Source organism: Haliotis rubra, unplaced genomic scaffold (genome assembly GCF_003918875.1).
Source record: "Haliotis rubra isolate DU_JTF1 unplaced genomic scaffold, ASM391887v1 Scf609, whole genome shotgun sequence".
Classification (NCBI taxonomy): Eukaryota; Metazoa; Mollusca; class Gastropoda; order Lepetellida; family Haliotidae; genus Haliotis; species Haliotis rubra.
The window spans coordinates 338,911-358,853 of NW_025767312.1; the positions used below are offsets into that span (position 1 = coordinate 338,911).

At 36.5% G+C, this 19,943-nt stretch overlaps 1 protein-coding gene across 1 annotated transcript in view; it reads right to left on the reverse strand.

Annotated features, from left to right (window-relative positions):
- LOC124255766 (CUGBP Elav-like family member 3-A) overlaps positions 1 to 19,943 on the reverse strand; it is a 293,163-nt gene that overhangs the window by 16,791 nt on the left and 256,429 nt on the right. Inside the window, 2 exon segments of the mRNA XM_046689676.1 lie at positions 634 to 713; positions 8,974 to 9,102. Coding sequence (XP_046545632.1) covers positions 634 to 713; positions 8,974 to 9,102 — 209 coding nt within the window.

The following is a 19,943-nucleotide window of genomic DNA, read 5'->3' on the forward strand; positions in this document are numbered from 1 at the left end:
ACTAAAACACCGGTTTCGATTCTCAGAGACTGAAATAAACTGAATTATGTAACAATATCTGTGTTAGAAATCAGTGCTTCGAACACTTTAGCAAGTGTGAACTTGAAAAACAATGCCTTCGTAAAACTCATGTTGGTTTTTGCTTTGACTGGTGTGTTTTTTCCCCCTCCTGCCTTTAGGTTTTCTGAGGACAAAAATCCGTAAAACAAGAAATATAATTGGTCTTGCCTTATCAAAAGAAAACGTAAACAAAAATATATTTCGATTCGATTGGTCCCTCGATTTGATCATTTTCGTTTCGATTCTTCATACAAGTAAAAACATCAGATTTCATTTAACTCCCAGAGTCTGCTTTTTTAGCGTGAAATCCATCGTCAACTTGGCGATGTCTACTAACAACAATTCTCACTGGATAATTATTTAGTGCTCGAAACTGCTTGAGCTGGAGTCAAAATTACGTTCTGGCGGTGTGGAAATAATTTAAATAGAGATTCAAATATCAAATTGAAATAGTGATAATGGATATCTAAACTTAAAACTAAGGTGTCATATTCGATTTTCGATGAATCGAACTGAATCGTTGCAGCCCTAACATTTATGCACGATGGCTTCATCAGTTTAAGGCTATCTTACTGGCATTGTCTGACTCCCGTGTAAGGCGTTGATAGCTGTCTGAGCTTCTGAGTGGGATGCAAATTTCACAAACGCACAACCTGAAACACAAAGACCAAAAATATATCATAATGATCATGATAATAATAATAAGGGCATTTGGGATGCGCTGAATTCCGCCCCACGGAGGGGCACACTCAAAGCGCTGACATAAAGAAATATAAAGTAGATATATATCAGGGATGAGAATGATGCTTTGAGAAAAACTGTCTGGTGGCCGCAGGCTTTAGACGATTCACAAAAATGACACTTGGCCTTATGAAATTCCCGGAATTCCACGGATCCGCGGAAAATGATCTTCCCTGATATATACAACTGTACAACTGAAAAGGGGGGATTAATAATAGCGAAGAAATAAGAAGGTTTAAAGTCTGTACTTGAAGACTTGCAGGGTAGGGGTTAGTCTGTCTGTCTCAGTCCCTGAACCACATTATTTTCCCTACTGCCTCGCCCTCTCTGCAATGCTAAAGCCATAATGAAGCAAGTCTAGATTTCCTCAGATTCAGGTTCTGAATCTCTGGTCTCCCTTGGGCTCCTTTTCAATCTAAATGGGTTTATTTGTTAGTCAAAATTATATATTCAGAGATTAAGCGTTAGTCAAGGTAGGGGATAATTTCAAGTTAAGGAGAAGGAGTTCCACAGTGTGGCTGTGATATAGGAGCCGGTTCTGGCTCCAAAAGATTTCAGTTTGTATGTGGGGACACACAGGAAGGATTGGTCATTTGAGCGGAGGTTTCAGGATGAAAGCAAGTCCTGTAGATAACGAGGAGCTGTTTTATGGACTGCCTGATACACAAGGGACAAGACCATACAAAATATATCTCAGAAAGAGCAATAATTCTAAAAATGCATGAAGGTTGATTGGGAACGAATCCACTTTGCTGAGTTTTGTCCCTTAGCGGTGCCAGGATCACTGACAGTGGTTCTTATTTACACATCTTCCTCAGTAGTAGCGTTCTTTTGGCATTTGCCTGTGGTGTACTTAACACAACAAGAATCGAATAAAAACGTTTTATGCCGAAATCTTGAATTTCACTATTCTTAACAAACATCTTTCCAAATTTTGGTTTCATGTAATTTCAGACAATGTCCCCAGATACAACATCAGAATTAAAAGACACAAAAAATTTTTAATTATCATGAGAAATGTCTATGAAAAGCAGAATTTATAGTCAAATGAAGACAAATATTATTTCAATTATCATCAGAAACATCATAGAACAATATATTATTAGGACTATGGGATAGGTAGGTATGTAGGTACATATATAGATAGGTATGTAACAGTCAAAACTATAAATTTGATAAATGTGAAATATCAGTTTTATAAATCTTAAACTTAATATATCACGTAGTCTTCTACAATTGTTAATCTGGAACATGTTTCAGTGAAAGAAGTAAATTGCTAGTAATTTGACTGAATCATGAGCTAGTCATTTGTTAGTGATGAGGTAACACTTACTCATTGTACTAAGTCATGGACAGATACTGGCATATATTAGTCAAACACCTGCTTGAGATATACCTGTGGTAGTCAAACACCTGTTTGAGATATACCTGTGGTATGCTGGAGATGGATACACTGCTATATAAATTGTCTAAAAGAACAGCTATATCTTATACTACACAAAACATAACAGGACATCTGACTTTACTGCAGTAAATCCTTCAAAGACTTACACACTTACAAAAGACTGAACAGTGTCAGTGAGAACAGAATATGTTTGTAAAAAACAAACTAAATCCTCATAATAATCATACCCACATCCAATACAAACCAGTACAACTCAGAAAGTCTGACAGAACATATTCCCGTCACGTCCATGTGCCCACGAGGCCATTAAACAAAGACCATTTTACTTGAAGCTCCATAAAATCTTCACATCAGCGACAACAGACAATTCTCCAAAACAACAAATTAATTAAACTCAACTACAGAAAATATTTGAAGACAAATAGGAGTAAGAAAGACACAACGTCAGAAAACCTACCATTCTTGCAACTCTCGCAGCACGAACTGAGCGTGTCAGGGAATTATGCTAATGAGTGTGAGGCATGCTGAATCATCGCATGGCGTTTGAAAATACTTCAACGAATACATTTTTCCACAGAGAACAGGGCCTGTTGATTCGCACAGGTAATTATCATCAATGGTAAAATAATCAATACTATCACCACGCTTTCAAATTAGTGGATCTGAAGGGGAGCAGCCGACGCTCTTTGTTTGCCAAGTTAAAAATAGAATTTGGAAAGTAGAGTGGATTTGATATGATCTGGTTGTCAGAACAATGTCTCTCTTACAAATCCCTTATTTCTGCTATTATTTCTGACATCTAAATGTCCATAAATATTAAAAGGCAGGAAAGGTCATACTGACATAACCCTTCTCAGGAAAAACTACTCCTTTATTTCTCATTATAGTTTCAAGCACGTACAAATGTCAATAAATTCAACATCATTTAATGATCTAACATTTCATTGTTTGATGTAAGTGAGTTGACTATCAAATGTCACCAATATTGTCACGAATGAAAAAATACTGTGAAACCTAACTTCCTGTCGATGTCATTTGTAATTTTCACTTGACACATCCAACCAATAAAAATGATGATACAATATATATGTGAACGTTTCTATTTTTTGAAGATCTATATTATACCATTTGATCAACTCGGATTGTAAAACACACATATTCATCTGATAATCACACAAAATAGTCAAGCTTCTGTTGGGCTAATTGTCAGAACCAACAGCCGGGTATGTGGTCATTGCGTTTAAACTGTATGAAAAACCTGTAGTCTGGTACCAAGCCTAAAACAAGCATAGTGTTGGAGAGGAATTGATTGGTCGCTCTGTGTCGCCTCAGTTGGGAATTAATCAGGTTAACTGGTACAAATTGATGTGTGTCAGAGCAAATCGATACCCTTCAATACAAGAGACAATTTCTGAAAGCAGGCGATTCTCCAAAGTAAAGAACATAGGAAAACAGTTTCATGCGGTAACAGTTGCATGGAATATTTCCTAAAAGCATAGAATAACACAACAAGAATCAAATATAAATGTTTTATGCCGATATCTTGAATTTCACTATTCTTAAGAATCTCTCTTCACAAATTTTGGTTTCATGTAATTTCGGACAATGTCCCCAGATACAACATCAGAATTAAAAGGGACAAAAAGCTGTCTAATTATCATGAGAAATGTCGACAAAAGCAAACTTATGGTACAATGAAGACAAATATTATTTCAATTATTATCAGAAACATCTTGGAACAATATTTTTGATGACTATGGGATAGGTAGGTATGTAGGTACATATATAGGTAGGTAGGTGGATAAGTAGGTAGGTAGATAGGAACGTGGATAGGTAGGGAAGGAGGTGGGTAGGAAGGTAGTAGGGGTATGTAGGTACATATATAAGGTCACGAGGATACAGGTATGTATCGCGATACATAACTTTCGCTTTTCGCCTTTTCATAGCATTACCGGCAACGTATGTGATTGGTCCATCAAAATAGTCTAGCCAATAGTTAGTTTCCAACCTATTTTTAAGTAAAGCTAGCTACATCTATTTATCGGAGCGATATCTCGTATAATACTATCAAGACTTTGAAGGACTTTGGATATAGCATAAAAAATTTGAATCGATAAAGTTTTAAAATGGATAAGTAGGTAGGTAGAAAGTATCGCAGATCATGATCGCCAGAAATGTATCGATGTAGGTGGGTAGGAAGGTAGGTATTTCAGAATCACTGTACTTTAAGAGCACAACTGCATTTTTGACAACCATGAGGTTAGATCAAATTAACCTGGGATTTCTGTTTGAGTTTCAGTCGTGCAGCTTGGTGAATGTTCTGTTGGTGAGCTGGTTAATTATACATCAAAGATTTGCTGGAAGTGTGAGAGAAAGTTCATCAAGAGCTGGTGAACTGTGTCCCCCAAGCTTTCATCTATATCAGTACAGCTCACACCAATGAACCAAGATTTGAATTACGACACTGTTGAAAACCAATGTCTTTACTGAAATAACCCATTTCGTGGTGCACATTCTCATCTTGCAATGCATAATTAATGGTAAAACTCCTGGTTCAGAACAAGGCAATTACATTGGTGCCATCAACTGAATTATAAACCGAACTGTATTTCATTCTACACAACTCAATAATTATCCAACCTATCATAAACTAGTCTTTCCGTTTCATTTTTAAAAACTAATAACCTTTAAATAACTGACTTTCACTAAAATTCACTCAGTAATGCACACACTTAATATTCCGGGTTTTATAGGATTAACCGTTTCCATGGTAATGAGACCATAAAGCAATAGGTCTCTCCAATCCAGAGAGTTCTTCCTGATCATCGACCAAATTTTGCCATCAACTGCTCAAATATGCCGGCAGACCAGGCCACGAAAACAAATTGATTTGCTGTCCTAGATCCAATATGGCCTCCAATACAGCACTGTCGCCCTGACATTGCTAATCCAATTTTCTTCCCAAAATCACCAACTGACAAGCCTCAGCATGGCAAAGCCAAGGGACTGGCTGGATCAAGCAGGTCAACAGGCAGATTAGGCCCAATCAACATTGAGTTCTCATTTCTTGTGGATTACACACGGCAATGTCGCAAGCAATGAATGGAAATAACAGTAAATATATACAATGGAGCTCTTCTTCTTACCATGCTCAATTTCTATGCAGATAACTTGGGGGAAAAGGATTTGTGTTGAGCCTGTGTCGCTTTGGAGGAGAGAGAAACATGGTCTGTCCATGGGAAGACGGATACGAGGGGGAAAAAGAATCATAATAGGAAGTGTCTTGCATTGAAGAAAAAAAAGTTCACATAAGGATGCATCATGCATGTTTGTTTTTTTCAGATTCTCTTTACATTCATTGCTTATTACAGAAAGAACTTTTTTTTTTGTATTTTGTATTACATTCCCATACATATATTTAGTAATATTATCCAAACATGACGAATTTTCTTTATTCATGCTGCTGATCTTACCGACTTCGGAACCGATCCCCCCCGATTGTTGTACTACTACACAAAGCTAGCAATGGAACAGAGCAGCAGAACGGAGTGACAGATCATTATCAACACAAAAAGGTTCTGTGTTGATAATGCATAAAGCTGAGAGTTTTTTCATGCAGACGTATGATAACGTCCAAATGATATACTAGTGAGAGCTCTCTGCATGTGTTCCTTGAAATGCAGCCAAACAGAAAGCAATGCATTAAATGCATGAAATTCAACCAATTATAACTGGTACTGGTATTTATGTAAATGTTTGGTGACTCTGTGAATGATTGGTGACTCTGCAAATGATTCATGATTGCTGTAAATGATTGGTGACTCTGTAAATGATTGGTGATGCTGTAAATGATTGGTATAGTCATTGATATCTCTGTAAATGATTGGTGACTCTGTAAATGATTGGTGACTCTGAAAATGATTGGTATGGTCATTGATGTCTATATGATTTATTGGTGATTGCTGTCTTTGAAAATGATTTGTGTCTATGTAAATAATCAGTCTGGTCATTGATGTCACAATGGCTGGTATTTCTGTAAACCATTGGATTCCTTTAAAAAATGGTGTCTGATTATGTACTGATCTCTCAGCGGGGAAATAACAATCCACTCTTTCATCATAGATGTTTATGGTGAATTAATCACTAAGCAACATAAAAGATCAAATACACAATATGGCACAATTTACCATTTTTACCATTATAACACTAAAAGCAATTAAATACTGTCATCACACAAAACAAGAACCAGATCCTGCAATATTTCCCCATTTCATGAATTTCAATTCTGACCAGCATGCCATAATCTAAATTTGATTAAATCCTGAGCTCTCAGATTAAGAGCCATTTATTTAAAAAGCCATTAAATGGTATACAATGCATCTACATGGCTCCACATGGCTCCTGACTAATGCGCCTATTGACATGGTTGGGTGGTCAGCAGCACCAGAAGTCATTACCATTGTTATCAGAATACACAGGTGATTCATATCACAACAGATGGTGTAGACATACAGCAGCATATGAGCTGGATTGTAAACGATTCATTTACTAGAGCAGTTTAGGATGAGCTGAATCCCTTTGTCATCTGCAATGCCCCAAGATAAAACCCTCCTCATCTGTCAGATAGGAAGATGTGCAACAGTTGTTGCATGTCCATATATTTCTACTGCCCCAATATATACTGAGGGAAACAAATAAGGGAACGCCACTTCATGGCAGTGTTCCTTTATTTATTCTCAGATTTCCTCCTACAGCTCTGTTCAAAGCTGGGGCAGTGGGGTAGCCTAGTGGTTAAGGCGTTGGCTCGTCACGCCAAAAACCCGGGTTCGATTCCCCACATGGGCATAATGTGTTAAGTCCATTTCTGGTGTCCCCTGTCGTGATATTGCTGGAATATTGTTAAAAGCGGCGTAAAACTAAACTCACTCACTCACTATTCAAAGCTGTTGATGAAAACTGGAAAATATTAAAGGAACACTTGAATTTCCTGTGTTCCGTTATTTGTTTCTCTCAGTATATATTGCACATATATGTGCAGTTGATATTCTGATAATTATGTACAGATGGATGAGTTAAGTGTCAAAATAACTTTGAGAAAAATGTAGAAAATAAATTTGGAATGTTATAATGTCTTGATTATAATATGTTCTCAGGTGAGCGGGTTGAAATAGTGTTTAACATCACCTGCCAGGTTACTGTAGTTGTATTGTCACATGGAAGCACTCAGCCATAAAGGTAGTCTTGCAATGTACTATGTTGCGAATGTCAACATACCTTGTGTCAACAGCAATTTATTTGGAAATGTTTGGGTTTTAATATTGAAAAATGTTTATTTACGGTCATGTCTATTAAACCATCAATATTTCCCTGAGCCTTTTTTTAAAACACTGAAAACAAAAATAAATAAATAAATTGTCCCTAAGGCAAAAATATATGATGGATAATGGTACCATCTTCTGGTAAGGAACATGTTCTCAACAACTAACACTACCAGTTTAGGGAACACATCCAACCTAACAATAAAGATTCCTCTGTAATATCTCAAGCATTTTGTTTTTATCCAGTTAAAAATATAGATTATTACACATCAAGATTTCACAAAACATAAACAAAAACATAGTATGTTAGAAATTGTCATCCCAGTTAGAATTTTTCTTGTCAAAATAAACATGGAAGAATTTCACACAATTTTGACATGATGGAAGGACAAGAGGACTAAATATGTTTTAAGAACATTATTTTAAATGATTGAATCAAAATAGAAATGAGGCTAGAATAAATACATCATTATTCTGGATAAAAATGCAAAGGATGAAGAAGCACAGACATCCATGTGGATGTCGGTGACAACATGGAAAATGGTTGTCATGGCCGACTGCCATTTGGTTTAATTATTCAAGGATCCGTCACACAATCGACTGATGGTGTCAGGACGGTACAATAGAAGTTACAATACTGAGATATTTCCTAGTAATGTGACACATCTTTCGCCAAGTCTGCGTACTTTCTCTCATGATGGACAACCCACACACAAGCATGACTGTAACAGTGGCTGGGACATTTACTGATTACTTGTGCAGTTGGAACTTCTGCCAGGTCACTGCGACACAGGAGATCAACCTGTCCAGCTTGCCTTAGGCCTAAGTTTGATATGTCGTGTGGTTTGGGATTATCAGGAAGCGTATCTAAGCAACTTAATGGTTCACACATGTTGTGACACGTACTTTCTGAAACCATCACACAAGGCAGACCTCTGTTTGACTGATTATGGATTTATGGATTGGGTTGGTCAAAATATAATTTTGTACACCCATTGTGAATTTTACTTGTTTGTGTTTAATGTACTTAATTGGATTAATGAAATAGGGAAGTCTAGGAGGCATATTCATCAAGTTAGCTTGAGGGAATATGTATTAAGAATCTCAAACAGAAATTGATTACAACATGAACAATTTCTTATTGTGTTAAAGTGTTGTTTCTTTTGTGTTAAAGCGCACACTCGTCACACTGAAGACCCCGGGTTCGATTCCCCACCTGGGTACAATGTGTGAAGCCCATTTCTCAAAAATATAATCAGGGGAACCACATTTGAATCCATGATCATAAGATCCTGGTAAGCCTAAGGGACACAACTCTGCAAAGTGAAGTGTGGCATATTAGACAACTTGGCCACCATGTCCCTGGTCAGAAAATAGTAACAACTCATATGGTATACATTATTACTGAACACAGGGACTGAAAGATGTAAATTATGTTCAGCAGCTCACCTTTACTATTTCCGTTCTGGTCTCTCAAAATGGTGCACTCTTCTATCGTCCCAAAGGGCTGGAACAACTGACGAACGTCTTCTTCAACCTGCTGCTTGTTGAGCATACCCACAAACAGTTTTCTGTCTTCTGCAACAGAGAAATCATACATGAAGATATTTGTATGTTGTTTGTTTTTTGTTTCATACTAAGCTCAACCAAGTACTCAATGTAAACTGACATACAGATAATCAAGTCTGGACCAGACAATCCAGAGTGATACACCAGTGTTCACGAATAGCATCTGACCCTTTGACAAATCTGGCAGATTCGAAAAAGGTCTGATAGAAGTCTACAACCCGCCGGCCCCAGTGTCTGACTGTATATTTCACAATGACTTTGACTGAAGTTGTTATATGTGACATGTGACACTTGTTTGCTGTTTGTAAATCTTATACTTGTTAATAATTTAATGCCAATTATAACAATGTTAAATCTGAAATGTGTGTTTAATTTTATTCTATGGGTCCTGTGAATTTTCAATGGGTCAGAGAGACACCTGAAACTTACAGGACCCAATGTCCTGTTACTTTGAAACATGATTCGTGAACACTGATACATGGACTATAGAAATAGAATCAGTGACATCTGACTATGATGACATCCTATCAACGTTCTGATTTTCATCCCAACAAGATTCAGTTGTGTGGAAAGCAATAGTGACAAATATACTGAGGGAAAAAAATAAGGGATCACATGAAAGTACAAGTGTTCCCATTTTCTTCACCAGGTTCTTCACAAGCTATGTGATACAAACCTTGTGAAGAAACCTTGGAAAAAAATACAGGAACACTCGTCCTTTCATGTGATCCCCTATTCTTATCCCTCAGTATATATACTACCCATCAAAAGTTTAGACTCACTTAAAGCACTCACTATATGTTATGTATATGTATGTGGTTACATCGAAGATGAATTTCTCCACCAACTTGGGGGAACCAACTGAAAACCTTATGCAGATGAATTGCACAAGGATGATGCTTCAAATTGCGAAAGGCATGAGCAAATGTCGTGCATGTGAACAGATTCGTTTTGGTGTAAAGTTTTGTTAAGAATTCGCCAATTTTCACAGATTTTAATTATTTACTGAACTCATGACAATAATCTTTTCAATGTTACGAATATGTTTTACAATACACCAGTTCATAACTAAACAGTACCTTTAAACAGTATGGAATATTTTGCAAAAAGCTAGTTTAGAACAGTGGACAAGTAAGTGGCTACATTTACACTAGTGAGTCTAAACTTTTGATGGGTAGTATATAAATGGATAACTGAAAACGATGACACTGGTACTGAGACCTTTTTAATATCTGAGACAATTCCATAAATGAAATGACATCATCATCCCAGTCATAACACTATTCAGTCAACCTTCATGACCACAAAATCTGTACCATCAGAGTGAGTGAGTATAGTTTAACACCACTTTGAGCAATATTCCAGCAATATCATGTCAGAGGACACCTGAAATGGGCTTCACATATTGTACCCATGTGGGAAATGGAACCTGGGTCTTTAGCATGATGAGCGAACCCTTTAACCTCTCAGCCAACCCACCACCCTGCACCATCTGAATCTGACGACACTAGTTAAAAAAGAATACATATACAACTCCTGCACTGTCAGCGCCTCGACAAACAAAGTTATAACAGTTATTTTAATCACTGAAACACCAATTTTTAACAGCTTCATATAATATATTTCAACTTACAAAATCACATTGACATGCAAAAACTGTCAGTAGAAAAGAACACCCAGTTTTTGACTATTCTCAGAAATTGATTCCATTCAGTGTAAGGGCAAAATGGCTACAGCTAGAGAAACGTTTAAAAATATGAGAGACATATCTTTTAAATCAAACAAACATACTCAAACGCATACATCAGTCAAATAATTCTCTCCCCGGCCACATCATACCAAACAATGTTAAAAGATGGCCCTTGTTGTCACCCTGTCTGGCAAGGTTGTCTGAGATTCTATGAGGTCGAATGTATTCATAGGATATCTGCAGCACAGTATCTATATAATTTATAATTTTAATAATGGATTTGTATAGTGCCTAGTTTTCACCATACAGTGTTCAACGGTGCTGAAATCACAATCTGATTATTATTACCCCAGATAACCCAAGCTGACTGAGGCACTAGGAGGTTAATTAAAGTAACATGACTTATCCCACTGGGTACCCATTTTCTGCTGGGTGAACAGAGGCAATTTTGAGCAAACTCACTTGCCGAAGGTGAGATCACATGTATCACATGTGCTTCGTTGTGAAGTCCTAGAAACTCTCAGGAGTCGAGCTGCCAAACACAGTCACCCATCCATGGACTCACCGGGCCCAAAGTTGCTTAACTTCAACTGATTTGTGACCTGAGCTCTATGCACAGGACCACATACACCACCACCATCTCAGCAAGCTAGCACCAGGCTGGACATGTACACTCACGATGACACAAGCATATACATCATATTTAAGAAAAAATAAATTCAAAAGCTTAATAAACAACACCATTTCACTACACCTCCACACAGATTACCTCTAACAGATGATTTCATTTTTGTCCAAATCCAAGTCCGATTCATAACCCTTCCCATCCACAATATAAGAGGAAAATGTCAAACCTACCACTTTACAAAATGTCTATTAAATATGAATATTGCTATGGTAATACAGGTAATTTGATACCACACTTAGTTTCTAGGCAAATAGTTTTGTATACATAGCTTATCTATATCAAGTTACAAAGGCCTGGCTTTATTTGTCTCTCATATTCCTATTTCGTTGTATCCATTTGTAATTTGTATACACAATACATAATTCATAACAGCTTGTACTCTTACTTTTTCTCTAATTAATAAAACCGATGGATACAGCGTCCTTATATCGTGTACAGTACTTGGATATATTTCAAATGACAGTGTACATCTCAAAGTCAGATTGAACAACAAATTCACTACCAGCAGAACAGGCAGTATTTATTCAACCTGAATTTAATTCATACGAACATATTTCCATATTTATAATATGTTTATGAGGCTGCCATTTTCCTTATTTTTTTTATGGTTACCATAACCAGGAACAAGACCGATTTGAAATGATTCCATACAATTCCACATCGGTAAATACATCAATTATGAAATGTCAATTTCTGTACCCTGCATGGTTAATTTTGTTGTTAAAAATTTATATTTCTATCTTTTTGTTTCATATCATAAAAGATACAAATTCTGATTTAAAATTCCAGCAACAAGAGAGTGTCTCATTATCAGATGAAACCTTTCCTTGTGTTCGTCCATGAAATCAATGCATGGGTCTGGTGAAAAGGCAACATCCGAAATGGCCATTAATCCTGTGCCGTTTTCCAATCAACAATTAGTAGATGTTTCCCAGCAGCCTTTGTAAACACACAGGGCATTTGATGCATGACAAAAACTATTAATACGCAAATGTTCACAGTATGACAGGCAGATATTGGGCCAGTATATTAATCAGGAGAATTCATTGGGGGGGGATTAATTGAATGCTTCGACTCTTCATCAGGAAGGGATTGAATCGTTGATCGGGAATCCCTGCCTACATCAGCCTTGACCTTGGGAAATGACTCATCAACGTGCAATGAATTATTCAGCTCTTGTAATTGGACGGTTGGAGGTTGAATCTGGCGTGCTGGAGAAACAATTAGTCTATTCCTGGGGATTTTTCCAGGGCATGGTGCATGTGTCCTGCCTGACCACATGCATGTGTCGGGTGACCACACAGTCGACGCTGCGAGTCTTCACACCCGTTGGTCTACTTCCACTTCAGGAAAGGATGAATAATTCAGCAGCGGCTTAGAAAACAGACACATAATTCTAGGCAAATCATGAATGGCCGACAGTGGCTGTGGAAGCATGCCTTGATGAGACCGATAAAAATGCTGGGAAAACAATCATGAAACGATTCAACTGAGAACCAACTCATCTGTGCCATCACTGTTTCAAGAAAACATTTTACAAGTCCTTTTCCGTTAACTATTATTCATTTCCAATCAGGCATCAGTCCAGAAACATCATTGAGTCAAATCAGAGACCATATGTCGTCAGTTGTACTCTTTGCCTGAAAATGCATTATTTTTCACCTTTTCATAAAGTGACTTATTGTTTGAGACAAAGATCATGCTTAGTAATCAAGGCATATCTGTTTTTATATCAGTGAAGTGGCAATCTGTTTCATCACATTCACCCAATGGCACAAAAATTCAGCCTTCAAACTTTACAATTTCAGTGATCAGGAAAGTAGCATTTACAATACAAATGGAGGTTATCATTGAACTCTGAAAGACTAGTGTTCAGTTTGAAATTCTATACTTCCAAATAATGCATAACTGGTGACTAATTCATACACTCGGTGGATGCAATAATGGATGTCTTCCATTCAAATGCATTGCTATTCACATATTTGTGTGACACATTGTATATGACCCTGATCCGACAAAAATTCTGTATATTAATTCAGAAAATACACAACAAAACCAATCAAGACCAAGAGCTATAGTTCCATAGTCAAAACCTGAATAAAACCATTCTTTGTTCTTGAATGGAAAGTACGGTTCATTCCATCGATTAATCTAGACATTCTCTAACCTACTAGCACATTCTTTTGTTGCCATGGTACAATCAGATCATGTGTTTTAAACCCTACAACATGTCAGCAGGTGTTCGACAAACTGAAAGCCCACCCATGGTGAAGTTGAAATATAAATTCTAACTGTTGAATCATTGTCAATACTCACCAGGGAATATTGCTATGGAATAAGGCATTGTTGGATATCATGGACAAATAAAAAGAGAACAGTCTTTGTCATAAAACGCAATAACTAGATTCCAGTCAGTTTATATTTCAATGTATGTTCAATGTTAATCATTCATTTGTTGAAGGGTTTGTTAAACAGTAGTAACAAAGCAAGTGATTCTCTCCTGGGTGATCTGTCTTCAAACAACTGAGAATATCAGAGCTTTCATGGTTTTGTCTGTTTGTTAGTTCAACACTATACTCAGTATTATTCCAGCCACTTAAGGGGCAGTAGGGTAGCCTAGTGTTTAAAGCGTTCAATCATCACACCGAAGACCGGGTTCGATTCCCCACATGGGTACAATGTGTGAAGCCCATTTCCGGTGTCCCCCATCATGATATTGCTGGAATATTGCTAAAAGTGGCGTAAAACCATACTCACTCACTCACTTATTTCAGGACCAGACAAGAAAAGAACTAAAAATCTTACATTGCACATTAATGTGTGAATAGAAATACCACTTCGAAACGTTTGGTGTAGACTTATTTCCTTCAAACAAACTGAAACAATTTTTCAGTCAGGTAAAACACCACAAGTTCAATCTATTCAAAATGCTTAAAATTAAATTTGATAAAGTAATATCCAAGACATGTTTGTGTCAGTAGTTTTGTCCCATGTATATAAACAAGACGATAACGCCAACAGATGATGTCTGCGAAAACTCAATAAACTTGTCCTCATGAGACAGGTGGGCATGAGACAAATCTCATAAAACATTCACTCAAATAATTACCAGTTTCGAGAGAAACAGCTTACAGGGGGATCATAAACCCTTTTAAGTGACGGGCCCCATAAAATATTTAGTTAGGTGTCACAAAAAATACCTGTGTCCATGCAACCTATCTTCTGAAATTGTGAGACTTGGCAATTTTATTTGATGATAAAACTTAAAAAGGAGCTTGCTTATTAGTTTCTGGCTTGGCTGAGAAATGTGAAAAGCTTGTGATTAAATCTAGCAAGTTTACATTATTTTTGGGCCAAAACTAGCATAAGGTCCATTGGAGATATTTTCACACCAGGATTCCCTCCGAGAAGTAATTTAGATAATTTGATTTACAAAAAGCATCTTCTGAAACTCTTTAAAGGGATATTTCTAATTTATGGTTTGCAGCCATCAGAACCAGTTTGCAAGATTATAAAGATTGTGACGTTCTCCCTAATATATATTCAATCTTTCATAAATTTTACTTTCCTTTTCAAACAATTAAGATGAAATGACAATTCCATGAAGCTTAAATGAAAGAAAATAGCACTTTCAGAAAGAGAGATGCCTTTGAGAGAAGTTTTATATCTCACTACGAAAAAAAAAGTATCATCGCGATAAATAATACTGAGTTTTTTTCAATTTAAATCAATACATGAATTTATCCCCGGATGGATGCTAGTGATGTTATGCTAATTGTGTTATAACCAACTGATGACGGTGAGTCATACAGATATGACGTTTCCACTCAAGATTACATCAACTATCTTATGCTTCAACAAAGAAATGATAACAAACATGGCTTTGAAACATATGAAACCCATTTCTAAACACAGAATCATTGTTACGGAATAAAGTCTGGCGATGTAGGAGTAAAGGCCCCATTGTGTGGGTTCTCCTGTTTGAAATCTTACTCAAGCCATGCATATATTTATTTTTCCCAGTCCCGCTGAATGGCGACATTCAACGTATGTTTTTGCTTGTTCGAGACACACAAACAAAAACGTCATCAAACCCGATTATCGATTTGTCACTCTCTCGTCATTACGATCCCAATGTAAAAATATTTAGCCCAGGCTGATAGGCTAGGCTGTTGTTCTGCTTGCAGTTGGGTCTAACTCCAATATTTTGATTTTCTGTGGTAAAGTTTGATGGCAATTATATGTAGTTTTTGACAGGAACTCGATGCGGATCAATATTGCTTCAAGATACTGAGACAATGGGCTCCATAATCATGAATAGACTGAGTCATAACACTTTAGCGTAGAGAAGGGTTGAAGTGCACGAGGAAAGAATGGTAATTCACATCGATCCATTAGGACCTGCATTAGAAACTTGTAGCATGGACAAATCTGAGGGCATGTCCTCTGTGAATAACACGACACAGGGAGACTAGACTGGAGACGATGTAATATCTCACTGCATATAGTATTAACACACTCAGACATGCTCCCAAGTCTCTAGACAAGCATGGTGGTATCGGAGGTCTCAAAATCTGATCAGCTTCAGCAAAGTCCTTAGTGAGTTCCATGATGACTTGTAGACCCCAAAATGACCTTATTGGGTTTATGATGACCTGTATGGTGTCATCAATGACCTGTATTTAATTCAACAATGACCTGTATTTAATTCAACAATGACCTGTATTTAATTCAACAATGACCTGAGCGGGCTAAAAAAATATCTTGCATTGAAATCAATAATGACCTTTGTCAGCTTCAACAATGTCCCGTATTGAATTCAATAATGACCTGCATTGAATTCAACAATGTCCCGTATTGAATTCAATAATGACCTGTGTTCACCTAAACAATGACCTGTACTGAATTCAACAACGACCTGTACTGAAATCAACAACGACCTGTACTGAATTCAACAATGACCTGTGTTCACATGAACAATGACCTGTATAACAATTGCTACAACAAATCTGAGTTAATGTCCTTTGTAGATGGCCATATTGACTGAAGTGAACTAGCCATCCAGGTATCATATTCCATCATCCAAACAATTCCAACACTGGACATTTCATCCTTTGATCATCATTGTATCCTTCTTTGATCATAAAACGGAACGAAACCAAAAAACTTAAAAAGTATCAGTATTCAAAAACTACACAAATTAAAAATAAAAATAGATCATTGTTGATTCAACCTGAGGTGAAAATGCAAACAGTGTAAAATTTATACAAAAAGGATAAAAAACACATCCATGAATGTTACGAATTATTCAACCTTTTGCATAAAAAGCGTTCCCATCACAGCAGTGTCACTGAGACTTATGTTATATGCTGGACTATCACACCAGGCGAGGTCACAGTGACCTTAAAGTTTGGCCAGAAATATTGCCCTGAAAATCATGGAGATTTCCTGCCCTAATATTAGTATCTCTGAAACTATTTGCACCGATAATAAACGCTGAAGCCGAGACACTTGTGGGAATATCTCCTCATTTTAACAGTGTGATCCTAGCCAATCTGACGATGAATATCATCCATACTACAAAATATGTTCTAACATCAGGGCTCAGCATCTTATCACGTCGTGTGAGATAACTTTTCTTTTCCTGACATCGTGGCATATATATTTCTACTTCAGCAGCTGAATATGGATGCTGGCTTCTTTCATCTGCCACGTAATTTGAAACAGTTACAGCTGAATCGTGGTAATTGCTGTTTAAATCCACCTGATAGGTCTGCATCATTATCGTGGAAAACCATCACTGTCTCGTATCGATTCCCTGTAAATTCCAGGTCCACGAACACATATATTTTGTCATGACAGTTGGTTAATGCTAAATAAGATCTCAAATCATCCTCCTCATCATCAATCGTATCTAATTATTTTTTGTCATTACACTTTGTCATTTCTTACATCAGATCATAATCACGTATGAAATATAAAAAAACATAAATAATCATCATTATCATCATCTGCTTACTATGTTTTGACAAATTCAGTGACAAGAAACATTCAAATACAATTTACCACCATGTTCTAATTCAATAATCCCCCCCAAAAATATATACCAATATCATCATCACCACCACATCATCATCATCATCACCACCATCATCATCACATCATCATCATCATCACCACCACCACCACCACCACATCATCATCATCATCATCATCACCACCAACACCATCATCACCATCATCATCATCATCATCATCATCATCATCATCATCATCATCATCATCTGTTCCATGCTGAAGCTGTTTTTAAATACCAACAGAATTTCTACCACCAAACTCTTACCTCATTAAACCCATTACCCGATATAAACAAAAGATTTCCAAACAAGCCCTGCTGCCATCCTTTGTGGTCACCACACGGAGAGCTGACTACCAGCTGTTACAGTATAACACAACCATGCAACCATTTAGATAACACATGCACCCATTCAGACGGATGCACAGCTTGAGTATTCAAAACTTATTCCCACAAACAAAGACCTGAGCGTCCTACATATATGTATGAAAAGTGAATAAAATATTACAAAGATAAATATTTTGCTGAAACTTTCCTATGTTCGTCATGCATAACATATTCAATTCTGTTAATACCCACTTCATTGTTTGATCTGTACATTATTGTTTGTGTAACAAAAACTTGGTAACTAGCTAACTTTGCTATGCCAGTCAGATCCACATACTTGTTTTGTTATTCTTGATGATACAAAGCAATTACCAATGTTTGAAACAGTTTCACATGTTATAATATCTAAAAATCTGTATACATATATTAACAGTTTCACATGAGATAATATATCAACAGATTTTAACATGTTATAACATAACCAGACTTTATTGCATTATAACATACCAGTTTCACATGCTGTAGCGTAATCAGCATTTATATGTCATAGCATAACAAGAGTAGCACGTGAAAACATAGTCTGTCGTACAGACCCTGAAGCAAATATATCCAAGAAAGCCCACACAAGTCTAGAAAATGTGGCAAGTCTAGATTTCCTCAGCTTCTGAAAATGATGACAGTCTCAGGGCTCCTTTTCAGTATATTTTGTTTTTTACTATGAACTTTTTTTGCAGTAAAATATGTTCATTTCAGAAACTAGTTGTTAGTCTAGTGAAAACATAGTAAGGGTTTCACGTGTTATAACATGGCCAGACTTTAGCATGTTATAACATAACCAGACTTTATTATGTTAAAACATACCAGTTTCACATGTTGTAGCGCAGTGTTTAGATGTTATAACATAGTCAGGGTTTCAGATATTATAACATGGTCAGAGTTTCACATGTTATAACATCCAGGGTATCATCTGTAGTAACACATCCCATTTCACATGTGGCAATGTCATGTAAATAGCACCTCTTCCTGTAGTGAGATCATTCCTTGGACTATGTTTCCCTAGGGGATTATTCCCATGGGACAGTTTTCACTTGGCAAATTGTTTCCACAACAGATTTACACTTACAATATTTGTCCTAGATTGAACAAATTCTGTGTGGAACTAATCATCATTGACAAAAACACATCCAGAGCTTCACATGTGATAATATATTCAGTTTCATATATGATAATATATTCACATTTTCACATGTGATAACATGTTAATATATCATCACATTGAAATATTAACAGTTTCACGTTTGATAATATATTAAGTTTCACATGTGATAATATATCAACAGTTTCACATGTGATAATATATCAACAGTTTCACATGTGATAATATATCAACAGTTTCACATGTGATAATATATCAACAGTTTCACATGTGATAATATATTAACAGTTTCACATGTGATAATATATTAACAATTTCACATGTGATGATATATTAACAGTTTCACATGTGATGATATATTCCCAGTTTCACATATGATAATATATTCTCAATTTCACAAGTAAACATACATGTATATTTGCAAATACAGACACTGCAATAGACAAAGAGCCTGTCACTCACCTTGCCATGTCAATAAATCAGCTACAAGAACTCACAAGGACACGTCAATTTCAATAACGACAGATCACATCTCTTTCAGAAGAAAATTCTGATGAAATACATCAGTTTGAGTATGGTTTTATGCCACTTTTAGCAATATTCCACTAATATCACGACGACACCAGAAATGGGCTTCACACATTGTACTGTGTTTGAACTGAACTCATGGTGAACAAACACTTTACCCTGTATGCTACCCTATCAACATCAGAACATAGTACATATTCCAGACTGACAAATCACAATACAATTTAACCGACTATTTTATAATTAAATACTAATTGAACCATAAACACAGATATGAATCAGTATAAAATTACCTCCTTTTACAAATCTCATTCTTTGTCATTTAACCAAAGACAAAACAAAGACGGTTGACAATACGTTACCAGTTAGTTTGAGGATGAAAGGT